We start from the raw sequence: 22675 nt of genomic DNA, 5'->3' as shown, positions 1-22675 counted from the left end.
AGTGTCCTTTGTGGGTCCAGACAGCAGGATCTGCTTCTGTCAATTTGGGAAATTTTTAAAGGAATTTCCATTTGTAGGTGGAACAAGCCCAACGGACTGAGAGGGAAGCACCCTGACTGTTTCAATACGGACACTCTTGGGGACTTGTTTGTAATTGTGTGTTGCGTCCCAGCAAGTGAGTGTCTCTCTTGGGTACCAGACAGTGGGATCAACTCCTCTCAATTTGGGAAATTCCTTATGGAATTTCCATTTGCAGGTCGATCAAGCCCAACCAGTAGAGAAAGGAAGCACCCTGACTGTTTCAGTTTGGACACTAGGGGCTTGTTTGTTGCTGCAGCAGTTGGATAATGTTTTGGTGATTGTGTGTGTTTGATATAGTCATGGGAAATCAGAATGTAGCCAAGTTGATATTCTTTTGCAATACTGTTTGGCCCCAGTCTTGTTTGGAATCTGGAGTTTGCTGTTGAATGGAAAAGTGGGATGGAGTTGCATGTATCCAGGCTTTTGTGCTGCTGTTGTAAGCAGAGTCGGGCCTGGTTAATGTGTAATGTTTCCTTTGGTGCTGTTTAGTTAGCCCCAGTGTTCTTTGGAGTCTAGGGAAGTTTGACCTTTAAAAATCAAACTGCCATGGAAACTGCTTTACCCAAAATTTCAGTTCACATTCTTCATTGGATTAACTATTGGGGCAAACAACGTATAACTATGTAAAACCAGTGAGCTTGTATTGGCATTTCATGGCTAGAGTTCCAAGGTAAAAGTTACTGGATTTTCGTTTGTGTGTGTGTCTACATGTCCATTTGTATGTGTTTATTTGTATGTATACTTATTGTTACATGTTGTGTCTACCAAGTTGGCTTATAGGTAAAAGAGCACTCATACATTAAGTAAAAATGTCCAAGCAATTTTCAAGTTCACATGACTTATGTTAATCTTTACTAAACAAACTGACTTTAAAATTATTTGTAAAATGAAAATAGAAATGTCTTCAGAATTGTCAGCATACATTTTTGTTTGGGTTTTTTTATACGTCTCTGCTAGATATTCTGAGGTTTCAGTGTTCGGCATAGAAGGTTATAAAGCTATTAATCTCACCAAAACAAAATGATCTTGGTTTATATACCTTCTTTGACAGATAAGACTAATTTAATGTTGTTACGTGAATCTTCTGAGTTATTGGCAAAAATACCTATGTATTTAACTTTGAGGATATTTTGGTGAGCACCTAATGTTCACTGGCTATTAAGAAAATGGTTGGACTGGGTGCAGTAGCTCACGCCTGTAATCCCAGCACTTTGGGAGGCCGAGGCAGGTGGATTGGCTGAGCTCAGGAGTTTGAGACCAGCCTGGGCAACACGGTGAAACCCTGTTTCTACTAAAAAAAAAAAAAAAAAAATTAGCTGGGTGTGGTGGCTTGCGCCTGTAGTCCCAGCTACTCAGGAGGCTGAGGCAGGAGAATTGCTTGTACCCGGGAGGCAGAGGTTATAGTGAGCCAAGATTGCGTCACTGCACTCCAGCCTGGGCAACAAAGCAAGACTCTGTCTCAAAAAAAAAAAAAAAAGACATGGTTAACAAAGAAATAACTAACTTTGTATGATTGTGTCTAATACCTGTTTTCAGAAGTAGTCTACATAAACTGTTAAAAATGAAGAAACCGGGCCAGGTGCAGTGGCTCAAGCCTGTAATCCTAGCACTTTGGGAGGCCGAGACGGGCGGATCACGAAGTCAGGAGATGGAGACCATCCTGGCTAACATGGTGAAACCCCGTCTCTACTAAAAAATACAAAAAACTAGCTGGGCGAGGTGGTGGGCGTCTGTAGTCCCAGCTACTTGGGAGGCTGAGGCAGGAGAATGGCATGAACCCGGGAGGCAGAGCTTGCAGTGAGCTGAGATCCAGCCACTGCACTCCAGTCTGGGTGACAGAGCGAGACTCTGTCTCAAAAAACAAAAAAAACAAAAAAAAAAAAAACGAAGAAACTGAATACATGTCAATGGGATAAATGTTTTAGGTAAACTTTTTGTGTAATTTAAAATCTTAAAATTATTTTTGATGCTCATTGGCTATCTGGGTCATTTCCAATTAAGAAAGGGTTATGGGCTGGGTGTGGTGGCTCAGACTGTAATCCCAGCACTTTGGGAGGCTGAGGCAGGAGGATCACGAGGTCAGGAGATGGAGGCCATCCTAGCTAACATGTTGAAACCTCATCTCTACTAAAAATACAAGAAAAAAACAAAATAAGCCAGGCATGGTGGCAGGCGCCTGTAGTCCCAGCTATCTGGGAGGCTGAGCCAGGAGAATGGTGTGAACCCAGGAGGTGGAGCTTGCAGTGAGCCAAGATCCCACCACTGCACTCCAGTCTGGGCAATAGAGTGAGATTCCATCTCAAAAAAAAAAAAAAAAAGAAAACTTTTTTGTGAAACAAGGTAGGGGAGAGAGATGTGAAGAAAGTTATGGATATGAAGATATATTTTTTGGTAAGGAAGGTTATAAAGAGAAGATAATAAATTTGTATGAGAAAGAATTTTGTATGATGGATTTTTTGTCCCGGAGCAAAACGACTGTTTTTTTTTTTTGAGACGGAGTCTTGCTCTGTCACCCAGGCTGGAGTGCAATCTTGGCTCACTGCAAGCTCTGCCTCCCGGGTTCATGCCATTCTCCTGCCTCAGCCTCCCGAGTAGCTGGGACTACAGGTGCCTGCCACCACACCTGGCTAATTTTTTGTACTTTTAGTAGAGACAGGGTTTCACCGTATTAGCGAGGATGTTCTCGATCTCCTGACCTCATATCCGCCTGCCTTGGCCTCCCAAAGCGCTGGAATTACAGGCATGAGCTACTGCGCCCAGCCAAATGACTGGTTCTTTAAAGAAAAATGAAGAAGAAGAAAATCTGGGACTGGATGGAAAGCTCAGGCATGTCGCGCATGGTCTGTGTCAGTCACATGTAGTTTTTTTTGTTTGTTTCTTTGCACATACAGAGAAATTAAAAAGTTTAGATAATAAAATATTCTTTAAAACCTTATAGAGAATTGGAAAAATTTGGATAATTAACATTTTTATAATTAAAATTCTTAGTCTTGATGAAGGTAAAATAAGAAATATTTTAAAGACATGCATTGGCAGTTTGGCAACTCTTTTTTTTTTTGAGATGGAGTCTAGCTCTGGCACCCAGGCTGGAGTGCAGTGTCGTGATCTGTGCTCACTGCAAGCTCCGCCTCCCGGGCTCACACCATTCTCCTGCCTCAGCTTCCCAAGTAGCTGGGACTACAGGTGCCTGCTGCCATACCCAGCTAATTTTTTTGTATTTTTTTTTTTTAATAGAGACAGGGTTTCACCGTGTTAGCCAGGATGGTCTCGATCTCCTGACCTCGTGATCCACCTGCCACGGCCTCCCAAAGTGCTGGGATTACAGGCATGAGCCACTGTGCCTGACTGGCAATTCTTTTTTAATACAGTGAAGCATGAAGCCAGCTTTAGTGTGAAGCCAAATCTCACATACATGCTTGTATCGCTTCACACTGTGTTTGCTGTTTTGCATGAATAATGCTGGCACTGGAGTACTTACTAGTAGGTCATGTGCCTAGAGTGAATTTCTTGATTGCACAGGATGTATGGTGATATTGGTGGACTTAAGGATATTGAATTGTGTATGAGGAATAAAATATTCATCATGTGGTTTTTTGGGCTCTGGGTAAATGGTAGTCTCCAGGGTAGACTGAGTGGGGAAAATGGTGGCATTGGTTTCCTGTTTGTTTTGCTTCTAATTTTTATTTGTTTGCTGTTTGTTCTCCTTTGTGTTTTGCTTGTGTATGCATATGTATAAAATCATCCATGTTCTTTAGTTTCTAGTGGAAGGCTTTTATAAGTTCTGAACAGAAATAGTACATTATATATTGTTGTTTGGAGAGGTGGATGAAAGTGGAACTGTTTTTGAGTGGTGGTTGTTTCTAGTGTGAGTCACTTGAATCAATAGTTTGTGTTGGTTTTAGATCTTTTCCTTTAATGAAGAAGAACTGTGATATGGGTACAAAGTTTTAATGTTCAGGAAATATTGGCCTTGTCCTTAAGGAAATTATATTGATTAGAATTTATCTCAAACTAATTTAAAGTGACATTCACTTGGATTAAGTAGTAATAAAAAAAAGGTGAGACTTTCTAGTAATTTTTAATCTCAAGCTGTTTATCACTGATGGGCCTTCATGTGTGTACTCAAAAACAAAATATGTTCAGGTTTTTAATACAATTAAGCATGATGCCAGATTTAGTATGGAGCCAAATCTCACACACATGCCTGCATTGCTTACATTGCTGCAAATCTCACAAACAACTTATCTATTTTTTATTTTGTTGCCCGTGCTTTTTGTGTCATTCACCAAATAAATATTGCCAAATCCAATGTTACGAAGCTTTTCCTCTATGCTTTCTTCTAAGAGTTTTATAGTTTTAGCTCTTCTGTTTAGATCTTTGATTCATTTTGAGTTAACTGTTGTATATGGTGTAAGGTAAGGATCTACCTTAATTCTTTTGTATGTGTATATCCAGTTTTCCCAACACTACTTCTTGAGAAGACTGTCCTTTCCCCACTAAATGATCTTGGTACCCTTGTTGACAATCACTTGACCATATATTTGAGGGTTTATATCTGGCCTCTACATTCTATTCCATTGGTCTGTATGTCTGTTTTTATGCCAGTATCACACTGTTTTGATTGCTATAGCTTTGTTGTAGGTTGTGAAATCAAAAATATGAGACCTCCAACCTTGTTCTTCTTTTTCAAGATTGTTTTGGCTATTCAGGGTACGCTGAGATTCCATATGAATTTTAGAATGGATTTTTCTGTTTCTGCAAAAATGTCATTGAGGTTTTTATGGGGACTGCAATGAATCTTCAGATCACTTTGGGTAGTACTGACATCTTTTTTTTTTTTTTTTTTTTTGAGACGGAGTCTCGCTCTGTCGCCCAGGCTGGAGTGCAGTGGCCGGATCTCAGCTCACTGCAAGCTCCGTCTCCCGGGTTCCCGCCATTCTCCTACCTCAGCCTCCCGAGTAGCTGGGACTACAGGCGCCCACAACTGCGCCCGGCTAATTTTTTTTGTATTTTTAGTAGAGATGAGGTTTCACTGTGGTCTCGATCTCCTGACCTTGTGATCCGCCCGCCTCGGCCTCCCAAAGTCCTGGGATTACAGGCGTGAGCCACCGCGCCCGGCCAGTACTGACATCTTAACAACAAGTCTTCCAATCCACCACTTACTGGTATTTAATTTCTTTCAGCAGTGTTTTGTAGTTTTCAGTCTTTTGCCTCTTCAGTTAAATTGATTCCCAAGTATTTTATTCTTTTTGATGCAATTGTAATGCAATTGTTTTCTTAATTTCCTTTTTGGATAGTACACTGTTAGTATAAAAAATTGCAACTTTTTTGTGTGCCTTGATTTTGTATCCTATAATTGTGATTTTTGATCCTTCGTATAAAAATTTTCCTTAACTCCTTTGGAAGTCTGGAGGATTTTTTTCCTTATACTCTGGTGTTCTGAAATTTCAAGATGATGGACTTGATGTGGGTCTGTTTTTAGCCACTGTGTTGGATAGTAGGTGGATCTAACAGCTTCTTAAACAGATTTTTTTCTGTTTTCAGCCCTACCTTCACTTCCACCTCCAGAGATATCTGCTCCTGATCATTGCTGAGCCTTTTGAGGGTTTTGTGGCATACATTAGATTTCTTCTAGGTTCACCACTCTGGCTTCTGGGTGGGGGTATATTGATGAAACACAAGTGACAGGAGTTGATATTTGTTGAAGTTGGGGACTGGGGTCACAGGAATTCATTAGACTTCTCTCTCAATTTTTGTATATGTCTGGAAATCTCCATGATAGTAATATGAAGAATCTGGCTATATCACATGGCATCCCGAGGAGGTCTCAACTGAATATTTTGTTAGGATACTTGGACATATTTAAAACTTTTTTTTTTTTTTTTGAGACAGGGTCTTGCTCTGTCACTGGGACTGGAATGCAGTGGTGTGATCATGGCTCACAGCAGCCTTGAACCTCTGAGGCTCAGGTGATCAATTTTACTCTAAAATCCTCACACCTCAGCCTCCCAAGTAGCTGGGACTGCAGGCATGTGCCATCATGCCTGGCTAATTTTTGTATTTTTTGTAGAGATGTAGTTTCACCATGTTGCCCAGGCTAGTCTTGAACTTCTGGGCACAAGCGTTCTGCTCGCCTTGGCCTCCCAAAGTGCTGGGATTAAAGGTGTGAGCCATGGCACCTGGCCTGAAACATTTTTTAAGAGAAGTTTTGCAATTGTTCACATCTGTGCTTTATTTTCAAGAGAAGAGAAGATGGTTTCACCTCTGAGAAGTCAAGTATGTCAGTTTTCTTTTGTTTTTTTGTTTCTTGTTTCTTGTTTTGAGACGGAGTCTCACTCTGTCGCCCAGGCTGGAGTGCAATGGCACAATCTCGGCTCGCTGCAACCTCCGCTTCCCAGGTTCAAGCAATTCTCCTGCCTCAGTCTCCCGAGTAGCTGGGACTACAGGCCTGCGCCACCATGCCCAGCTAATTTTTGTATTTTTAGTAGAGACGGGGTTTCACCATGCTGGCCAGGATGGTCTCGATCTCTTGACTTTGTGATCCGCCTGCCTCAGCCTCCCAAAGTGCTGGGATTACAGATGTGAGCCACCGCACCTGGCTGCAAGTATTTCAGTCTTTATGACACATGCTGTGCTCTCACATCAACTCCGTAGGCCTGGTATTGCCACTTCAGGTACTACTCAGGGTTTACACTTGTCTCAACTTCAACCCTAGCCAAAAGTGCACAAAACGACAAAATTAAATACATATATAAGATTTTACATATATGTATTTAATTTTGTTATTAAATATATATAGTTATATAGTTGAAGACCAAAAAGAAGTTGCAAAAGTAGTACAAGGTTCCTGTGTACCTTTCAACCACCTTTCCACATCATAATCCTATGTGATCATGGTACAAGAGACAACTGACACTTCAGAGACCCAATCCATAGCTATGGGATGTTTCAGTTCAAGCCTCTAATCTTTATTCCTGAATGCAAACCACCCGAAAACAACAACTTGAACCGTGTTGGCTTAGTTTGCCATAGAGATGCCTTAATCTCTTGGTTTTATTGATTGTCCAGATAAGGAATGGATACTTAAAAAATGCTTCTTTGGGGCCCGAAAGCGGCATGTGTAATTAAAGGCTGTTCATTGTTACTCATTCCTTTCCTAAGGATCCATGTGCTAAGTTTCTCAGAGAATTTATTGCCAGGGAAACGTTTGTTTCTCCAGAAAAAAGCTCCCTTTTGCCATACAATATAAACGATCATATTTCTTTGTTTCTCTTTTTGCCTTGGCCGTCAGAAATTCAGAGGAACTTTAGGATATAATTGCAGTAACTGACTCATTTAATATTTATGTAATTATTTCCCCTCTTCCTTTAAATAGCTTCTCATCTTGCTTTTTGTCTTCATTTTAATTGTACAGGTTCACAATCCCTTATTCACTATTCTAAAATGCAAGAAGATCTAAAAACGGAGTGCCTTTTTAAATTCAGGAAGCTTAGTGTGAATATTCATATGTCACTACAGAAATACTAAAGTGTTTGATTTCAGGGCATTGCCCCAGACCCCTCTGGGAATGTTACATAAGTATTCACTTTCCAAAATCTGAAAGAGTCTGTATTCTGAACTGTAGCTAACCTCACGGATGTCAGCCAGGGGACTGTGGACCTGTGTGTGTCTGAGTGTGGGAAGGCCCTCACGGATTCCTCGGAGAGCAGGCATGTGCCCCGGACAGGATCCCAGACGGCTATGTGGAGATGTGACCTGATACAGAAGGAAGCCAAAGGGAGACCTGCCTGCGGCTGCATAAATCCCTTCGTCCCAATGCCCATCTCCCCTGGCCACTGGTGACATTACCTGTCTCTGAAACTTCTTGTGGTCGGACTTTCTTGGTCAGTTTCAGAGCTGCTTCGAGGTCATAAACTTGGGACCGAGTGAACTTCAGCTCCCTGCGGAGCTCATTAATTTCCTTGATCAGAGAGACATTTTCCTGCAGAAAAAGGGGGAAGATTGAGGGAGTGTGGACAGATGCGTGGTCAGTGGGCACATGGCACGCCCTCCTGGGCTGAGTGTATGGGGAATGGGCAGGGTTAGGCCTGGATCCAGAACTCTGGATCCTCTACTGGGGCCTGAGCCTTTATTCCAGCCTATTGCTCAGCCTCTTAAGGAACCAGCTAACTTACCTTCAGGTGGACTCAGCACCATTCCCCCATCCACTTGTTGTTGCAACGTCAACAGCAACAACAACGCTTTTCCACGCACTTTTTATAGGAGTTTAAATGCATCATAACCACCCTATGGCTGGGTTGTTATTACAATCACAATTTTACAAAAGAGAAAACTGAGGCACAGAGAGGTATGACTTGCTCAATTACACAGCTAGCAATCAGTAGAGTCAGGATTCCAACCCCAACAGTCTGGCTCCAGAGTTCGTAAGCACTGTGCTGTACTTCATTCATTTTTCATTCGTCTGCTGAACCCACATTTATAGGCTATCTGGGAAGTGCATAAAATGCAAACAGAAATAGGACATGGTCTGCCCTCAGCAGCATGCTATTTAGTGAGTAAAACAGAAAAGTACATGGATAATTAACGTTTGCTGCATCCATTGGAAGCTCACTTCTCTGATTTGTGTTTGACAAATATCCATCCATCCATTCATCCATGCAACTATCTACCTAATAAATGTTTATAGAGTACCCATAATGTAATCATGCAATATTATAGAGATACTATGTTAATCCTAGAGTATAGAGAGTAAATCTTAGCTTCTGCTCTTGAGGAGTTTACAGTTTAGTGGGGGGCGTGGGTACAGTTTAGCATGGTGGCCACCTTGCTGTGATGGAGGAGTGGGCCTACAGGAAAGATGTTTACTTCTGCCTGAATGACTAGGGTGGATTCCTAGGAATTGACTCCCGGGGTGAGGCTTGAAGGAGTCACCAAGGAGACGGTAAAGGAGTCCCAGACAACTAGAACAGCAGGAGCAAAGGCACAGAATATGACACAGCTGATGGGGGTGGGGGAGACCTGCAGCAGTCCTGCATCACTGGAATGCAGAGTGAAAGGAGGGGAGTCGACAGGAGTGAGAACGAAACTTGCTGGGGGCAAGGTGGTGCAGCCTCTGCACCCTGGGACCAAACAGTCTCTTCTCTCCTCTTTTCCCACACCTCAAATCTCTGCCTTCCATTTCACACCCAGCACAAGTACCCCAAGGAGGAGCCCCATCCCCAAGGGCCCAAAGAGACTGGCCACTTTGCTCTTAGATCCCACAGCCACAGTGGCTTGTCTACAGCAGTGCCTCATGTATGACCATACAAATACATCACCTGACCACCTTGTTAGCTGCCACTCTGACTCATAGGTCTGGGATGGGCCCTGAAATCCTGCATTGGACTTCCAAGAGATGCTGCTGCTGGTCTGCGGGCCAGACCACACTTTCAGTTGCAAAGCACCTGAGGGTCCGCACACCAGAAAAGGCAGTTGCAGGCCAAATCTACGTAAAATGGACCTGTGCCAGGAACAAACTGTGCTTCTACTTGGGACATTATCTCACGAGTGGGGGCTACGGAGTCAGAGCCCAGTGAACAGGACGGTCTTAAGCACTGTTCTCCCTGAGCTGTGACAAACAGTCCTCTGCTGTGAGGAGGTACCTGTGGAGCCCAGGAGGGAGCGGGGGTTGGGCTAGAGACACCGCAACAGATTCTTTTCCTCCAGAAATGCTTCATCTAAAGCACAGACCTACACCTTTAGACTTCCAGTATATTACTTAATTTCACTATTCCTTACAATATAGTTTGGATGTTTGTCTCCTCGAAATCTCCTGTTGAAAATTGATCTCCAGTGTTGGAGGTGGGGCCTAGAGGGAGGTCTTTGGGTCATGGGAGCAGATTCCTCATGAAGGGCTTGGTGCCATCCTCGTGGTAATGAGTGAGTGCTTGTTCTATTCGTTCCTGCAAGAACTAGTTGTTTTAAAAGAACCTGGTCCCGGCTGGGTGCGGTGGCTTACACCTGTAATCCCAGCACTTTGGGAGGCTCAGACAGGCAGATCACAAGGTCAGGAGATCGAGACCATCTTGGCTAACACAGTGAAATCCTGTCTCTGCTAAAAATACAAACAATTAGCTGGGCGTGGTGGCGGGTGCCTGTAGTCCCAGCTACTCGGGAGGCTGAGGCAGGAGAATGGCATGAACCCAGGAGGCGGAGCTTGCAGTGAGCCAAGATGGTGCCACTGTGCTCCAGCCTGGGTGACAGAGTGAGACTCCATCACAAAAAAAAAAAAAAAACCTGGCCCCTTCTCCTCTCCTGCTCCCTCTTTTGCCATGTGACATGCCTGCTCCTCCTCTGCCTTCCATCATGAGTAAAAGCTTCCTGAGGTCTTGACCAGAGGCAATGCTGGCGCCATGCTTCTTGTACAGCCCTCAGAACTGTGAGCCAAATAAATCTCTTTTCTTTATAAATTACCCAGCCTCAGGTATTCCTTTATAGTCATGAAATTCTCTCTCTCAGATGAAATGCCTAGTCCTCATTGTCAACCCTTCATTCTTGATGCTAGGATCTGTACTTGTGTTTCTGAGTCAGATGTCTTCTCCATTGAATGCTTTACCCTTTTAACCAACCCAGGCCTTGGTGACTGTGGTGTGATGCGCCCCCCACCAGGTTACTTAAGGGTGTATGCTCACTGTCTGAACCCTCAAGGCCAGGCAGTTAGTCAAGGCCATGGTGTCCAGCTGAGGCGCAGGTGTCCCTGAGAATCCAAACATCCTAGAAGATACCTGAAAACCTACCAAGGAAAACAGTCCCATGGCACATACACTGAGGTGAAGAGCCAGAAAATTAGCTTAAAAGCAGCTTCGAGATGGGAGGCAATGCAGGTCTCTAGAGCGGTCCTGCGGCTGCCCAGGAGTGCCCCGCATGGAAGACCTAAATAAACTCATCCACTCGCCAAGCTGGACTTGTCATTCTTTGGTCTCCCCAGTTTGGGAGGGAGGGTGGGGAACATTACAGTTCCAGATTTTCTCATAACAGTGATAGGTTTCCCACATTTCCTTTCCAGATGCTGCTGGTGAAACTCTGCTAGATCCTCCCATGGACTTTCTCCTTGATAGACTTGCTATCATGACATGATCAATTCAATACATATTTATTGGGTTATGGACCTTGGACCCTGCCTTGCATGTTAGAGGTGCTCAATAAATATGTGTGAAATGGATGAGAAAATGAATAACTAACGCAGTGCATACCAAACCAAATAAGATGAGATTCTTACTAATAAGGAAGTTACAAACCAAGGGATAAGGGAGAGGTGAGAGATCAGAACAGAAGGGAGGGTCTTAGAGCCACAGGGGCAAGCTTGCTCGCTCCAGGTCTCTCTCCATTTCTCCTTTCAGTAGGCTTTGCTAAGCTTCACTTCTCCTGATCCTCATTAAATAACTCATTAATAATCATCAGAATAAGCACTAGAAACTGAAAGCGCAATTCGAGTTCTCTCACAGTTTGCATCTTTAGTTGCTTCCTCTTTTTGGTCATCTCCTTCCATTCTGTCACTGAGTCCTATTGCTTTTGTGTCTGATCTGATTCTGATGTTCACCCTTCCTGCTGGTTTGTCACCAGCTCTTAGTGCTCTCCCCTGTTCTGCTGTAAAGCGCCCCGCCCCGCAAGTGGAGCCCTGTCCTGGTTTCTCCCCACCCCCTCCACCCTCTACGGCCCTGTCACTGTGATTGGGATTTCTGGCTCCTGGTACCTGTTGGTGTGAATGCCAGTTTCTGACCCCCCTGCCAACCTCTGACATCTTCATGATGCTCCCTCACCTAAATGGGTCTCCAGGGCTTAATCCTTGTTGGAGTATGATTGAGGCCCACCACTCAGTGCAGCCTGACTCTCTTGTTCTGTTCATTCATTCATTCATTCATTCATTCATTCATTCACTTATTCATTTAAATAAGTAAGAACCAGTTCCTGAAAGCTTACAGTGGTCACTGTGCCAGACGTGGGAGGTCCCGCTTGGCTCCAGTGCAGAGCTGCCATGAGAGGCTGAAGCAGGGGCCCAACCCAGTGTGAGGAGGGCTCCCAGGGGAGACAGAGGAGAAGAGTGTTCCAGGCCCAGAGCCAGGAGGTTGGAAAGGAGAACCTAAGGCAGGAAGAGCTTGATGATAACAATAATAAGAGTAACCACAATTGCAAGGGTTGATTGGATCACTGCAATGTATCAAACAGCGTGCATACAGTCCCTCAGTTCCTCCTTACACCAACCTTGTGAGGAAACTGAGGCCGTACCTCAGTGGTAGAGCTGGGGTCTGAACCCTGTCATGCCTCCATCCAGAGTGCCCTGTTCCTCCATGACTACTGCTTTCCAGGCTCTGCTGTCCCCCCTCACATTTCTGTCACCTCCATTCCAATACCTCACATAGTATCATGGCCAAGGACACTCCCAATATATATAAGTTGGGCTACCCGCAAAATGTTTTCTGGGATGGCCTGTGTTCTGAGGGCCTGAGGTCACATTGAGGTCAACTGTTTATGCTTTGGATGGCTTTGTGAATTAAAAATGTGAATGCAATGGGTTTGCTGAGCCTTCTCTTCCTGATCGCTCCCTGGTCAGTTTGACTTCCAAAAGCCCCTCCAATCCTCCAGACCCCCACCCAGGTCTACATAGCTGCAGAGGAAACCTGACCTGGGGTCCACCAAGGTGCCAAGTCTTGGGGGATGTGAAACTGTTTATGTAAAAAGCTTTCTAAGCAAAGGGGCTCTGCCAAGCTGTCCAGGACTGCCTTTGGCCTTTGGAACTGACTGATGACCCCGGCAGGTCTTTCCAGACCTCCGTATTGAGCAGAGAAGAGAAGGGAATGCCTACAGCGCCCCCTAATGGCATGGCCTGAGTCGATGCCTTTAGAATATGGCAATACCTCACAGCCCGGAAAAAGCAGGCAACAGATTTATTCCATGGACTTGGAATCCTTGCATCAGTGACATCTTTCTGGAACCCACAGTTAGTGGGCTCACCATCTGCCTAACTGCACAAATGAGCCATCCTGGAATCCTCCGTTCTTTCAGCCTTCCTCCCATGTCTAACCTGACATTTCTATTTGTCATTTCTACTCCGAAATGCCTTTTGACACCACAACTTTCCCCTTTCCAAGTCCTTCTCATCTACCCTTAACATGACAGTCACTTCCTAACGGGTTTTTCTGCCACCTGCCTCTTTCCCCACCAGTCTTCCCACCTTGCCAATGGAGTGTTTTGTCTTTTCAAAACAAAGACACCCCTACCTAAGAAACCTTGGGTGGAGCCTGTTTACAGGACAAACTGTACTTTTTGGCATGGCATGGAGGCCCTTTTCAACATGACCTTCAGCCACCAACCATTTCAGTGGGTTCTTCTCCACTTGGACGCTCATCTTTTGGACTCCTGGGTCTCCAAGCACCTCACAGGCCTCATTCTTCTCTGCTTTTTCTCAGGTTGTTCCCACAGCCTGGAAGGCTCTTCCCTGACTTGTTCCATGATCAACCTCTACTCACCCTTCAAGGCCCAGCTCAAATGCCCCTTGCCCCAGAAACCTTCCACAAGTCCTGAAGGCATCACTGAACCCCTTTTCCAGGATGAGCCCACAGCACTGCATACAATGAGTTGAGCAGTAATTATTTTTATCTGGTCCAGGTTCCCAGTGATGAACTCCGTGAGAGTAGGAACACTATCACATTCATCTTGGAATCCTCTGTGACTGACACAGAGCTTGCTGTACAGGAAGCCCTCAAAAAATGTGTACTGAATGAATAAAATGCGTGTCCTAGATGTTTGTATCTCATAGCAACTCTTATTTTCATATCTGTCAGTTTGCTAAGGAATGGAGTGGGGAGGCTGAGCTCCTGTCTGAATATGCAAATGAGACAGTGACCTCATTTTCTGTTATTTTCTAATGAGTTACTCTTAGATGCCATGTTTGCCGCGGCCTTCCTCAGCCTTTTTGGATTGAAGTGCCAGGGCCATGGCAACCTGAAGATGAGGTTCAGCTAGCTCCTGACCAGCATACACCAAGGCCACCAACTGAGGGTCTGGAATCAGTTGTGCCATCCACCCTCCATCCCCTGCCACCTGCAGTCCACAGGCACCAGTGGCCCATCCTGTGATGGACTTCTAGGCTTTCCCACTGGATTTCTACCTTGGTTCTTGGATAGGTCCTCTGCTTGGATGACAAGGATGGAAATTGCCGTTTTTTTCTTTCTTTCTTTCTTTTTTTGAGACGGAGTCTTGCTCTGTTACCCAGGCTGGAGCACAGTGGCGTGATCTTGGCTCACTGCAAGCTCCGCCTCCCGGGTTCACGCCATTCTCCTGCCTCAGCCTCCCGAGTAGTTGGGACTACAGATGGCCGCCACCACACCCGGCTAATTTTTTGTATTTTTAGTAGAGACAGGGTTTCACCGTGTTAGCCAGGATGGTCTCGATCTTCTGACTTCGTGATCCGCCTGCCTCGGCCTCCCAGAGTGCTGGGATTACAGGTGTGAGCCACTGTACCCAGCTGGAAATTGCTTTTTTTTGAGCACTTATTCTGTACCAGGCCAGTGCCTGGTGCCTCATATGGTTATCCCATTCGATCTTGCAGGAACTCCCCCCAGCCCTCAGGTTGCTGTTTTCTTCCTTGTTTTACAGATAGGGAGGGTGGCTCCTTGAGTTAAGGAATTTACCCAAGGTCTCCTGGCAGAGGAGTGGCGGAGCACGGTAAACCAGGGTCGGCACAGTGGTTTTGAAAACTTTTTTTTTTTTAATCTTCCAAGCTTTTTGCCAACAAAAAGAGCCCCACTGTTATCAACAAGCAGTCTCTTTCTGGTTGAAGGGGTGCGGACCCGGAGACCTGCACCCCCTGCCACACACCCCCGCCCCGGGCCCCTTCTTACTTCCTGCAGTTGCTGGAGTTACTTATTTGGATCCATGGGACTCCCCAGCATGCAGGTTACAATGCTCCTGGAGAAAATGTTCTTCCAGGGTCTTCACTCTGCTAGCCATCAGGGAGGCCCCGCTTGGGTCTCCTCTGCTTTCCACCCCACCCTGGCCCAGCACCCTCCAGGGCATGGGGAAGCAGAAGAGGACAGGATGCCGGCCCCAGCAGCCTCATGCTGATGCTCACACCCTCTGGCTAGCCTGTGGTCTTCCTTCTCCTACACCGATGTTTGCTTTGGCTGCTTGGCATGGAGAGAGGGAGCCAGTTCCTCAGGCCTGTGCTCTGGTGATAGGGCACAGAGGGTGCTGGGTGATGTCAGCAGCTGACAATGCCTCCTGCTGTCACCCTGGTTCCCCTTCCCTGCTTGCTGCACTCCAGAGCCCCAGGTAGTGGTTCAGTGTACGGCTGCTGGTGTCTCAGGGCTCCACCAACTGGAGGCACTTCTATCTCTGGGCCTCTGACAGCTTTCATGGCCACGGAGTAGGGCAATGGGTAGATGGACTGGGCTGCTTTTCAGTGGGGACTGGTCGTAAGATGGCATGAGACCAGCCATGCCTGGATCTGGCCTGAATCACAGTGTGCTCTGCCCAGCTGTGTATGAACTGGCCAAGCTGGGAACTGGTTTGTTTCAATCTAATTGCAACCTGTTCTCATTCCAGTATTTTAATTATGGCATTAAAGAAATGTGAACATAAAAAGGTACGTGCTTTATAAATGTGATTCTGATGTTCCCTTTTGATACTAATTCACATTAATTGCCTCAGACGATACTGATACCCAAACAGAAATCTGGCAGAAGAATCCCGACTGGCATTCCTGATAACGTGCCTGTGTGGAGGCGGCAGTAATGGGGTCAGGCTCTCTGAACAGCCTATGAAGGATCCGGGGAGGTGGGTGTGAGGCGCTTCTTAAACCAGAGTGAGGCCAGCTCTGGGAGGGTGTGGATAACTCAGGACACAAGAGATAAGGGTAGGGACCTGAGGCACCAGAAAAATCAGATGAGGCGTGGCCACGAGATATGGGTAGCAGAATAAAAAGGAGCAAGGCAAAGTCAGGTGAAATGGGAGTTGGGAACAGAAGAGAGAAGGGAGAGGCTCAGGAGAGCTAAGATGATGTGGATGAAGGTCTAGAGGGCCCAGGGGCTGATGAGAGGAGTGGGGCAGGACATAGGTGTGCTCTGGATAAAGATGGGGTAGAAAAGAAGAACAGGGTGCCTGGGGAAGGGAGGTGGGCATTGGTGGGGTGGGGGGCAGGGTGCAGCATGGAAGTGCCTAGAAAACCTCCTAGGTGAGCTCTCAGCCACAGTCACAGCCAAGATGAGCTCAGAGGAGAGGAGCCAAAATAAGACTTTAGGGGGAGCTACTGCGCCCCCAGACACCTGAGTAGCTCTGAAGACAGGTGGTCTCAGAGGGACCCTTGATGGGATCTCTCATCTTGGATGGCTTGGCCTCCCCAGGGGCCGAAGGGAGTGTGCAGGTACCTGCATGATGCGGACGTAGTCTGTGCGGTGCAGCTCGCTCTCCTTGACCACCTTCTTCTTGAGAGTGGCCAGGTTCCTCTCCAGATGCTCCCGCTGCCGGGCGTACTCCTGCTGCAGGTCTGTGTTCAGCCCTGCGATCTCCACCTGACGGGGCCCAGGAGGTTCTCAGTGAGGGAGACGAGACCCCGGAGGGCAGGGCTGGCAGGAGGGGAGGCTGAACTTACCATGTCTGCTCGCTGCACGTACTTCTCAAAGAGACCTCGAATCTTCTCCTTCAGCAGCCGCGGCTCCTGAATATAGGCTACGCAGTTGTGGAGGTCTGTTTTGAACCTTTTGACGAGCGCTTCCAAGTCTCGCTCCTGCAATCAGAGACATTTCCTTCTGGCACTGTAGGGTGCTCTCCAGGTGGAGGGGCGGGGGCTGCAGGCAGAGGTTAATGGCACAGCAAGGGAAAAGAGACGCCTCATCTGGGACTCACAGCTGACCACCAGGGGCCACACTGGGCACAGAGATTAGATGGGCACAGAGCCAACAGGTGGAGGCACAAAAAGTCTTGTGCACCTGCCCTTGGCTGGGCACCTGGCCTGAACAGCCTATATGGGGCTTCATCCTTAAGAGGCCACACAGATGGGCTTCTTTATTGGCTCTGATTTCCTTCAGGACCACAGGCCTTAAAAGATGAAAGGAAGCTCATGTGGTTACCCATATCCCTTTAGAGCCAACACAGATGGCATCATTTCTCTCTTGCAGATTCCTGGCCGGGGCTTCCACGTCCCCCATATTAGCTCATCCAGTGCTTACCCTTCCCGATAGTCAGGAGCGCAGATGTAAGGGGTCAGGTTGGTTTATCTACACACTTGGGCTAGCGTCCCCTCTTCATCGTGCTTTTCCCTGTCTTCCCCAGCCCTGACCTGGAGAAAGTCTCTCCTTTCTCTTGCTGCCATCCATGGCCCTTTCTACATGTTCCACCGTTTTCCACCTCTCAATGTAACTATTATGCACATGCCACAAATTCCTGATCATCGTCTTCAGCTTGGAAGGAGCAGGATCTGTATCAGTTCACATTTATGGCTCTGCAGCTGCTAGTGTTACCTAGTGCAGAGTTAATTAATGCTTACTGCAGAGGATGGAAAGTTCCAATCTTTTTTTTTTTTTTTTTAAGACGGAGTCCTGCTCTGTCACCCAGGCTGGAGTGTAGTAGTGCAATCTTGGCTCACTGCAACCTCTGCCTCCCAGGTTCAAGCAATTCTCCTGCCTCAGTCTCCCAGTTAGCTAGGACTACAGGCACGTGCCACCATGCCTGGCTAATTTTTGTATTTTTAGTAGAGATGGGGTTTCACTATGTTGGCCAGGCTGGTCTTGAACTCTTGATCTCGTGATCCGCCTACCTCGGCCTCCCAAAGTGCTAGGATTATAGGCATGAACCACTGTGCCCGGACGGAAAGTTCCAATCTTATTCAACAAATGTTAAGGAGTGGCCTGTGCTAGGGAAGAGGGCACAATCGTGTCCAGGCCCATGTCCAGAAAACCTAGATTCCATTACTAGCTCTGTGTGTACTACCTAGCTGTGGGTGCTGGGTGAAGTTTCTTAATCTCCCAATTTTGGGGGCCTAATTTTTCTTATTTGTAACACAGAGAAATGGGAATCGATGATCTTTGAAGTTCCCCTGGCCTCTGCAATTTTTTGGTTGTCAAAGCCTTAAACCAGTGGCAACAAAATTGCCTCTCTGAGCATGTACTTTCCTCCGCCAAAGAAGCCAAATGCTACAAATATTCCTGCCACGCTGACTTGCCACCTCCTTGATCACTTACCCAAAGTGATTTTATAGTCTCAGATGAGTTCAGTGATGTAAATCTACATGGGCCTGAAAGCAGGCAGGGCTGGGAGCAAGTAAAGAATGTGAGTTAAAATGGGAAACATGTCCTCGCAGTGGGCTGGCTCTGTCTCTTGGAAGCCAGCTGCCCATTGCAGATAGGTGCCAGATCCCGAATCCAAGAACTGCCAGACTCTGAAACCCTCACACCTTCTGTCTCTCTCTGCGCATCTCCTGATCGGTGGCTCTCAGTTTCTGCCACAATTCTGTGATGTTCAGCTCCAGTTGAGTGTTCTGCTTATGGAAATTCTCCAGTTCGGCTTCCATCTGTAGAGAACGAGGGAAACGCGTGAAGAAGAAGAAAGTGAGATCATGAAAACTGCATTTGAGAACCGCAGTCTTTCAGTGGGGACGCCGCCCCTGACACCCGGGCATTTCTTTTCTCATCCCCTTTTGTGTCCTCTGGATCAAAACCTTTCTCTACTTGCTTTCCTAACAGCTCCCCACCCCTGGACTGATAGGCTAAACCAGCATCACGTGTTTCCACGGCCAGGCTGGGACGTTTTCCCTGTGAGTCACTTTCCCTTTCCTTCAACCATGCTGATTGTTTTATTTTCTTGAATTCTTTATAAAGTGGTGCCACCCAAATACTAGAACCTCAACTCTAACCTGAGGCAGGGCTCCCCAGAGAGGCGCCTCCCTCGCCTGCTTTGTGAAGTTGTATGAGCGAATCTCGACCCTCTGGGGCCACGGGTCATTTAAAGCAGAAAGTTTGCAGGGACCAACACGTGGGCACCACCCATCTAAGGCATAAAACAGGAAAGGGGAAGCTGAGAAGGAGCCTCAGCCTCATCATTCTGTTGAAAGGTCTTAAAAAGTACAACTGAGAAGTGTCCTGTCTTCACAGGAAAAATAATAAACCACCAGTGAGCTTCTGAAATACATATTTTTTAGATGGAGTCTTGCTCTGTTGCCCAGGCTGGAGTGCAGTCGTGTGATCTCTATCTTGGCTCACTGCAACCTCCACTTCCGGGTTCAAGCAATTCTCTAGCCTCAGCCTCCCAAGTAGCTGGGATTACAGGTAAGTGCCACCATGACCAGCTTTTTTTTTTTTTTTTTTTGTATTTTTAGGAGAGACAGGGTTTTACTATGTTGCCCAGGCTGGTCTTGAACTCCTGACCTCAAGTGATCTGCCCACCTCGGCTTCTCAAAGTGCTGGGATTACAGGCATGAGCCACTGTGCCTGGGCTGAAAGATTTTTTAAAAATTCACAGTTGCATTTATATTAACAAAAGTCATGGGAATGACAACTGGAGTGTCCAATTAGAATGAGACTAGCCGTGCGTGAGCTTTCATTGACCTAATTCCTAATGACTTATGGACTAAATCTGGTGGACACTAGTATTTCTGTTAAAAGAGAGGTTTGCTGACTGTTTTGGGAGAATGGGATAGTTCACTGGGTTTTTTCACGGCTGGGTAGAGTAGTCCCTCCCCCTCTAGTCTATCCCAGGCCTTTGATCAAATTTCAAGGCTCTTGGCAACCTTCTGGGGGGTACCAGAGGCCCTAATGAACCACATCCATGTTCTAGACACAAAGGGGCAGCTTTTAGAAGAACGTTTTCCTCATTATTAGAAGCATTTTGTATAGACAGAATAGCCCTGTGACCCAAAGCCTGGCATAAAGGTGGCATGCAAATATTTGACGAATGAACGAATAATGGCAAGTGTGGTGGGTAAAGGACAGCAATAGTGAGGGACACGAGAAGAGCCTGAAACAACCTGCTTCTGGAAGAGGAATGATAAGATAAGAAGGCAGAATTGGCAGAGTTATGTAGAACCACCTTGTAGGGGACACACATTGAGTGTGGGTATTTGCACAGCTAAAGAATGTGCCCATTAGAAAGGGCCGCCCAGCTTGTTGTAGACTTAGGGATCTAAAGCTGATTAAGAGGTAGTTTCCGCCTTCAAGAGGCCTCAGGTCTGCAGGGATAAGTAGTAAGTCAGAAATTCAGGTGGAGTAGGATAAACACTGCAGTCAAGGCAGAAAGCACTGTGTATACACAGAGGAGGTGAGCAGGCAGCGCCCAAAAAGATGGGATGTGTCCCCTGGATTTGGGAGGAAGAAAAAGTATTAGAGGACAAAGGGGGAAAGAATTCTAGGCAGAGAGAACAGCCTGCACAGAGAGGACCAGAGACATGGGCAGCCTGGCGCATCTCTGCAGGCTACAAGTGGCTCAGGGTGGCTGCAGGAGGGGGGATTTGAAGAAGGGGGAGAGGGGAGGGACAGGAGAGGCTGGCTGAACTAGGTCATGCAGGACCCAAGGGCAGAGGCTCAAATGGTGAGAAGTTTGCCTTTACCCTGAAAGCTCAGAGAGCCGCTGAAGGCTTAGACCAGGATGGAATGATGTAATTTGCATCTTGGAGGGCCTGATGCAGAGGTTCTACTGAATAGAGCAAAATGGGGGCCAGCCAGACCAGTCGGGAGCTGCCAGTGTGGCTGAGGAGACAGATGATAGCATCCTAGGCCAAGGCAATGGCAGCTGGAAGAGAGAAAGGGGGCTTCTATCTGAGGGGCTCCCGAAGATCATGTCTGAGTGCCTCATTCTCTAAATCTCAGGCCAACAGTGACAGATAAGGTTAGCATGGAGGGCCTACAGGAGTATATTATTTACTTCTGTTCATTTTTTCCCCCAGGCAAAGACTCATACTACTCTGAGAATAAAAATAATCTGTTTATAGAAAAATTGAGAAATATGTCAAATTTGAGTAGCTGGCTGGACAGCCAGAAGCCTAGCCCATTATGTGGAAACAAGCATCTTTCCCAGTGTGGAAATTCCATCTACTTTTCCATGTGTTTTTCATCACACTCAGAGATTCTCAATGGGGCTCAGGCAGGAGATAGAAAGCATTTTGCCCCCCAGGGGACCTCTGGCAAGGTCTGAAGGCATTTTTTAGTTTTAACACCCTGGATAGGGGGTGCTTTTGGGATCTAGCAAGTAGAGACCAGGGATGCTGCTAAACATTCTACAATATACAGGACAGACCCTCCACGACAGAGAATTACCTACCTCAAAATAGTAATAGTGCTGAGCTTGAAAAACCCTGCCCTAGATAAGTAAATAAATGAGTGTACACTAAAACAACAAGCCTCAGGAAACCTCTCCCCTAGGCAGGGCAAAGGGACCCTTGAATCATCAGAGCCAAGTTGGAAAAAGAGTATGTGAGGGGAGGTACCTGAATCAGGAAGTGTTATAAGAGGTTGCAGCTCTACAAATGAGCCGAGGGCTTGAGGCTTCCTTCCTGGGAGAAAAGGACCTTTACAGGAGATCCACAGTGCATGAACCAAAGATGTCTATGACCCCCAGAGGGAAGCCCCAAGGTCAGAGGCTCCTGGAAGCACCCAGGCCCAGATATCAGCCCTGATAGCAACTGGCACCAGCGAAAGGAGGTAGAAGGCATCCTGCTGGAATCACTCCCAAGGCGCGAGTGTATTCCCTGCTGAGCATTAAGGCCATGGTTGGCCCCTGTAACTGCCAGAGAAGGTGAATGGTCTCCCCAGGTGTGTTGGTGGGGGAAGTAAGCTAACCATTAGCAAACAATGGACCTGACCTGAAATACAGCTGACAAATGTGTCAAATGAGGAGGGAGAAAGGGGGCAGTGCTGTGCTGGCCCTCCAGGTGGGTGGGGCCTCTGTTCTTCCTCTCATCTTCTCAGGCTGCTATGGTCTGAACCTCCGTGCCGTCCACCCCAAATTCCTGTGGTGGAACCTGACCCCCAAAGTGAGGTCAGCTCTTTGGGAGGTGATTGGGTCACAAGGGCAGAGCCCTCACAAATGGGATTTGTGCCCTTTTATGAGGCTGGAGGGAGCTTATCTGCCCCCTTTTACCCTTCCCTCACATGAGGACACATAGCAGGTGTCATCTGTGAGGAACAGGCCTGGACACCAGATCTGCTGGAGTCTTGGTCTTAGACTTCCCAGCCTCCAGTACTTTCAGCAATACATTCTGTTGGCTATAAATTACCCCTTCTAAGGTATTTTGTTATAGCACCCCAAATGGACTGACAGCTGCCATTTTGGGGCCTGGAAATTACTCAAGAATGGCAGGAGGCCCCGTGGAGGCAGGTCTGTGGTCAGCTGGGGACATCCTTTCTCATCCCAGCAGCCAGGGAAAAAGTCATTGTCACAAGGACTTACCCTCTCTGGGCGCCCTGACCCTGGACTGATCTCCACTGGGCTTCTTTACTGGGCCTACCAGAGCAAAGGCGCCATGGGGCAGAACCGGCACCACCATGGCTCTTGCACTTCTAGTTGGGTCATCAGTGCTCTCTGATACCCTTGTATCTGTTATCCTGGCTCAGTATAAACAATTAGAGGA

The 22675-nt window shown here is 46.8% G+C and overlaps 1 protein-coding gene and 2 long non-coding RNA genes across 14 annotated transcripts in view; 2 read left to right on the top strand and 1 right to left on the bottom strand.

Moving 5' to 3' along the window:
- Nucleotides 1–22675, bottom strand: part of CFAP57 (cilia and flagella associated protein 57) — a 76016-nt gene that overhangs the window by 3774 nt on the left and 49567 nt on the right. For 3 of the 6 annotated variants that reach the window (XM_021940360.2, XM_021940356.2, XM_021940376.2), the window contains 5 exons: nucleotides 18509–18625; nucleotides 18297–18365; nucleotides 16709–16843; nucleotides 16485–16628; nucleotides 7930–8062 (listed from right to left, as the gene is read on the bottom strand). In XM_021940360.2, the coding sequence (XP_021796052.1) occupies nucleotides 7930–8062; nucleotides 16485–16628; nucleotides 16709–16843; nucleotides 18297–18365; nucleotides 18509–18625 (598 nt within the window). Of the gene's footprint in view, nucleotides 1–7929; nucleotides 8063–14807; nucleotides 15287–16484; nucleotides 16629–16708; nucleotides 16844–18296; nucleotides 18366–18508; nucleotides 18626–18967; nucleotides 19059–22675 lie in introns of those variants that run through there. The other 3 variants (XM_021940384.2, XM_021940369.2, XM_009206536.4) reach the window with 3 other exon arrangements.
- LOC110743664 overlaps nucleotides 1–22675 on the top strand; it is a 90267-nt gene that overhangs the window by 18633 nt on the left and 48959 nt on the right. The window lies entirely within an intron of this gene.
- LOC110743667 lies at nucleotides 8–13860 on the top strand. Its single transcript, XR_002523011.2, has 2 exons — nucleotides 8–751; nucleotides 13527–13860. It is a non-coding gene; the product is annotated as an uncharacterized LOC110743667 (long non-coding RNA).

Source organism: Papio anubis, chromosome 1 (assembly GCF_008728515.1).
Source record: "Papio anubis isolate 15944 chromosome 1, Panubis1.0, whole genome shotgun sequence".
Taxonomy (NCBI): domain Eukaryota; kingdom Metazoa; phylum Chordata; class Mammalia; order Primates; family Cercopithecidae; genus Papio; species Papio anubis.
Note: the sequence above shows the minus strand (reverse complement) of the source record. Positions and strands in the feature narration are given on the sequence as shown.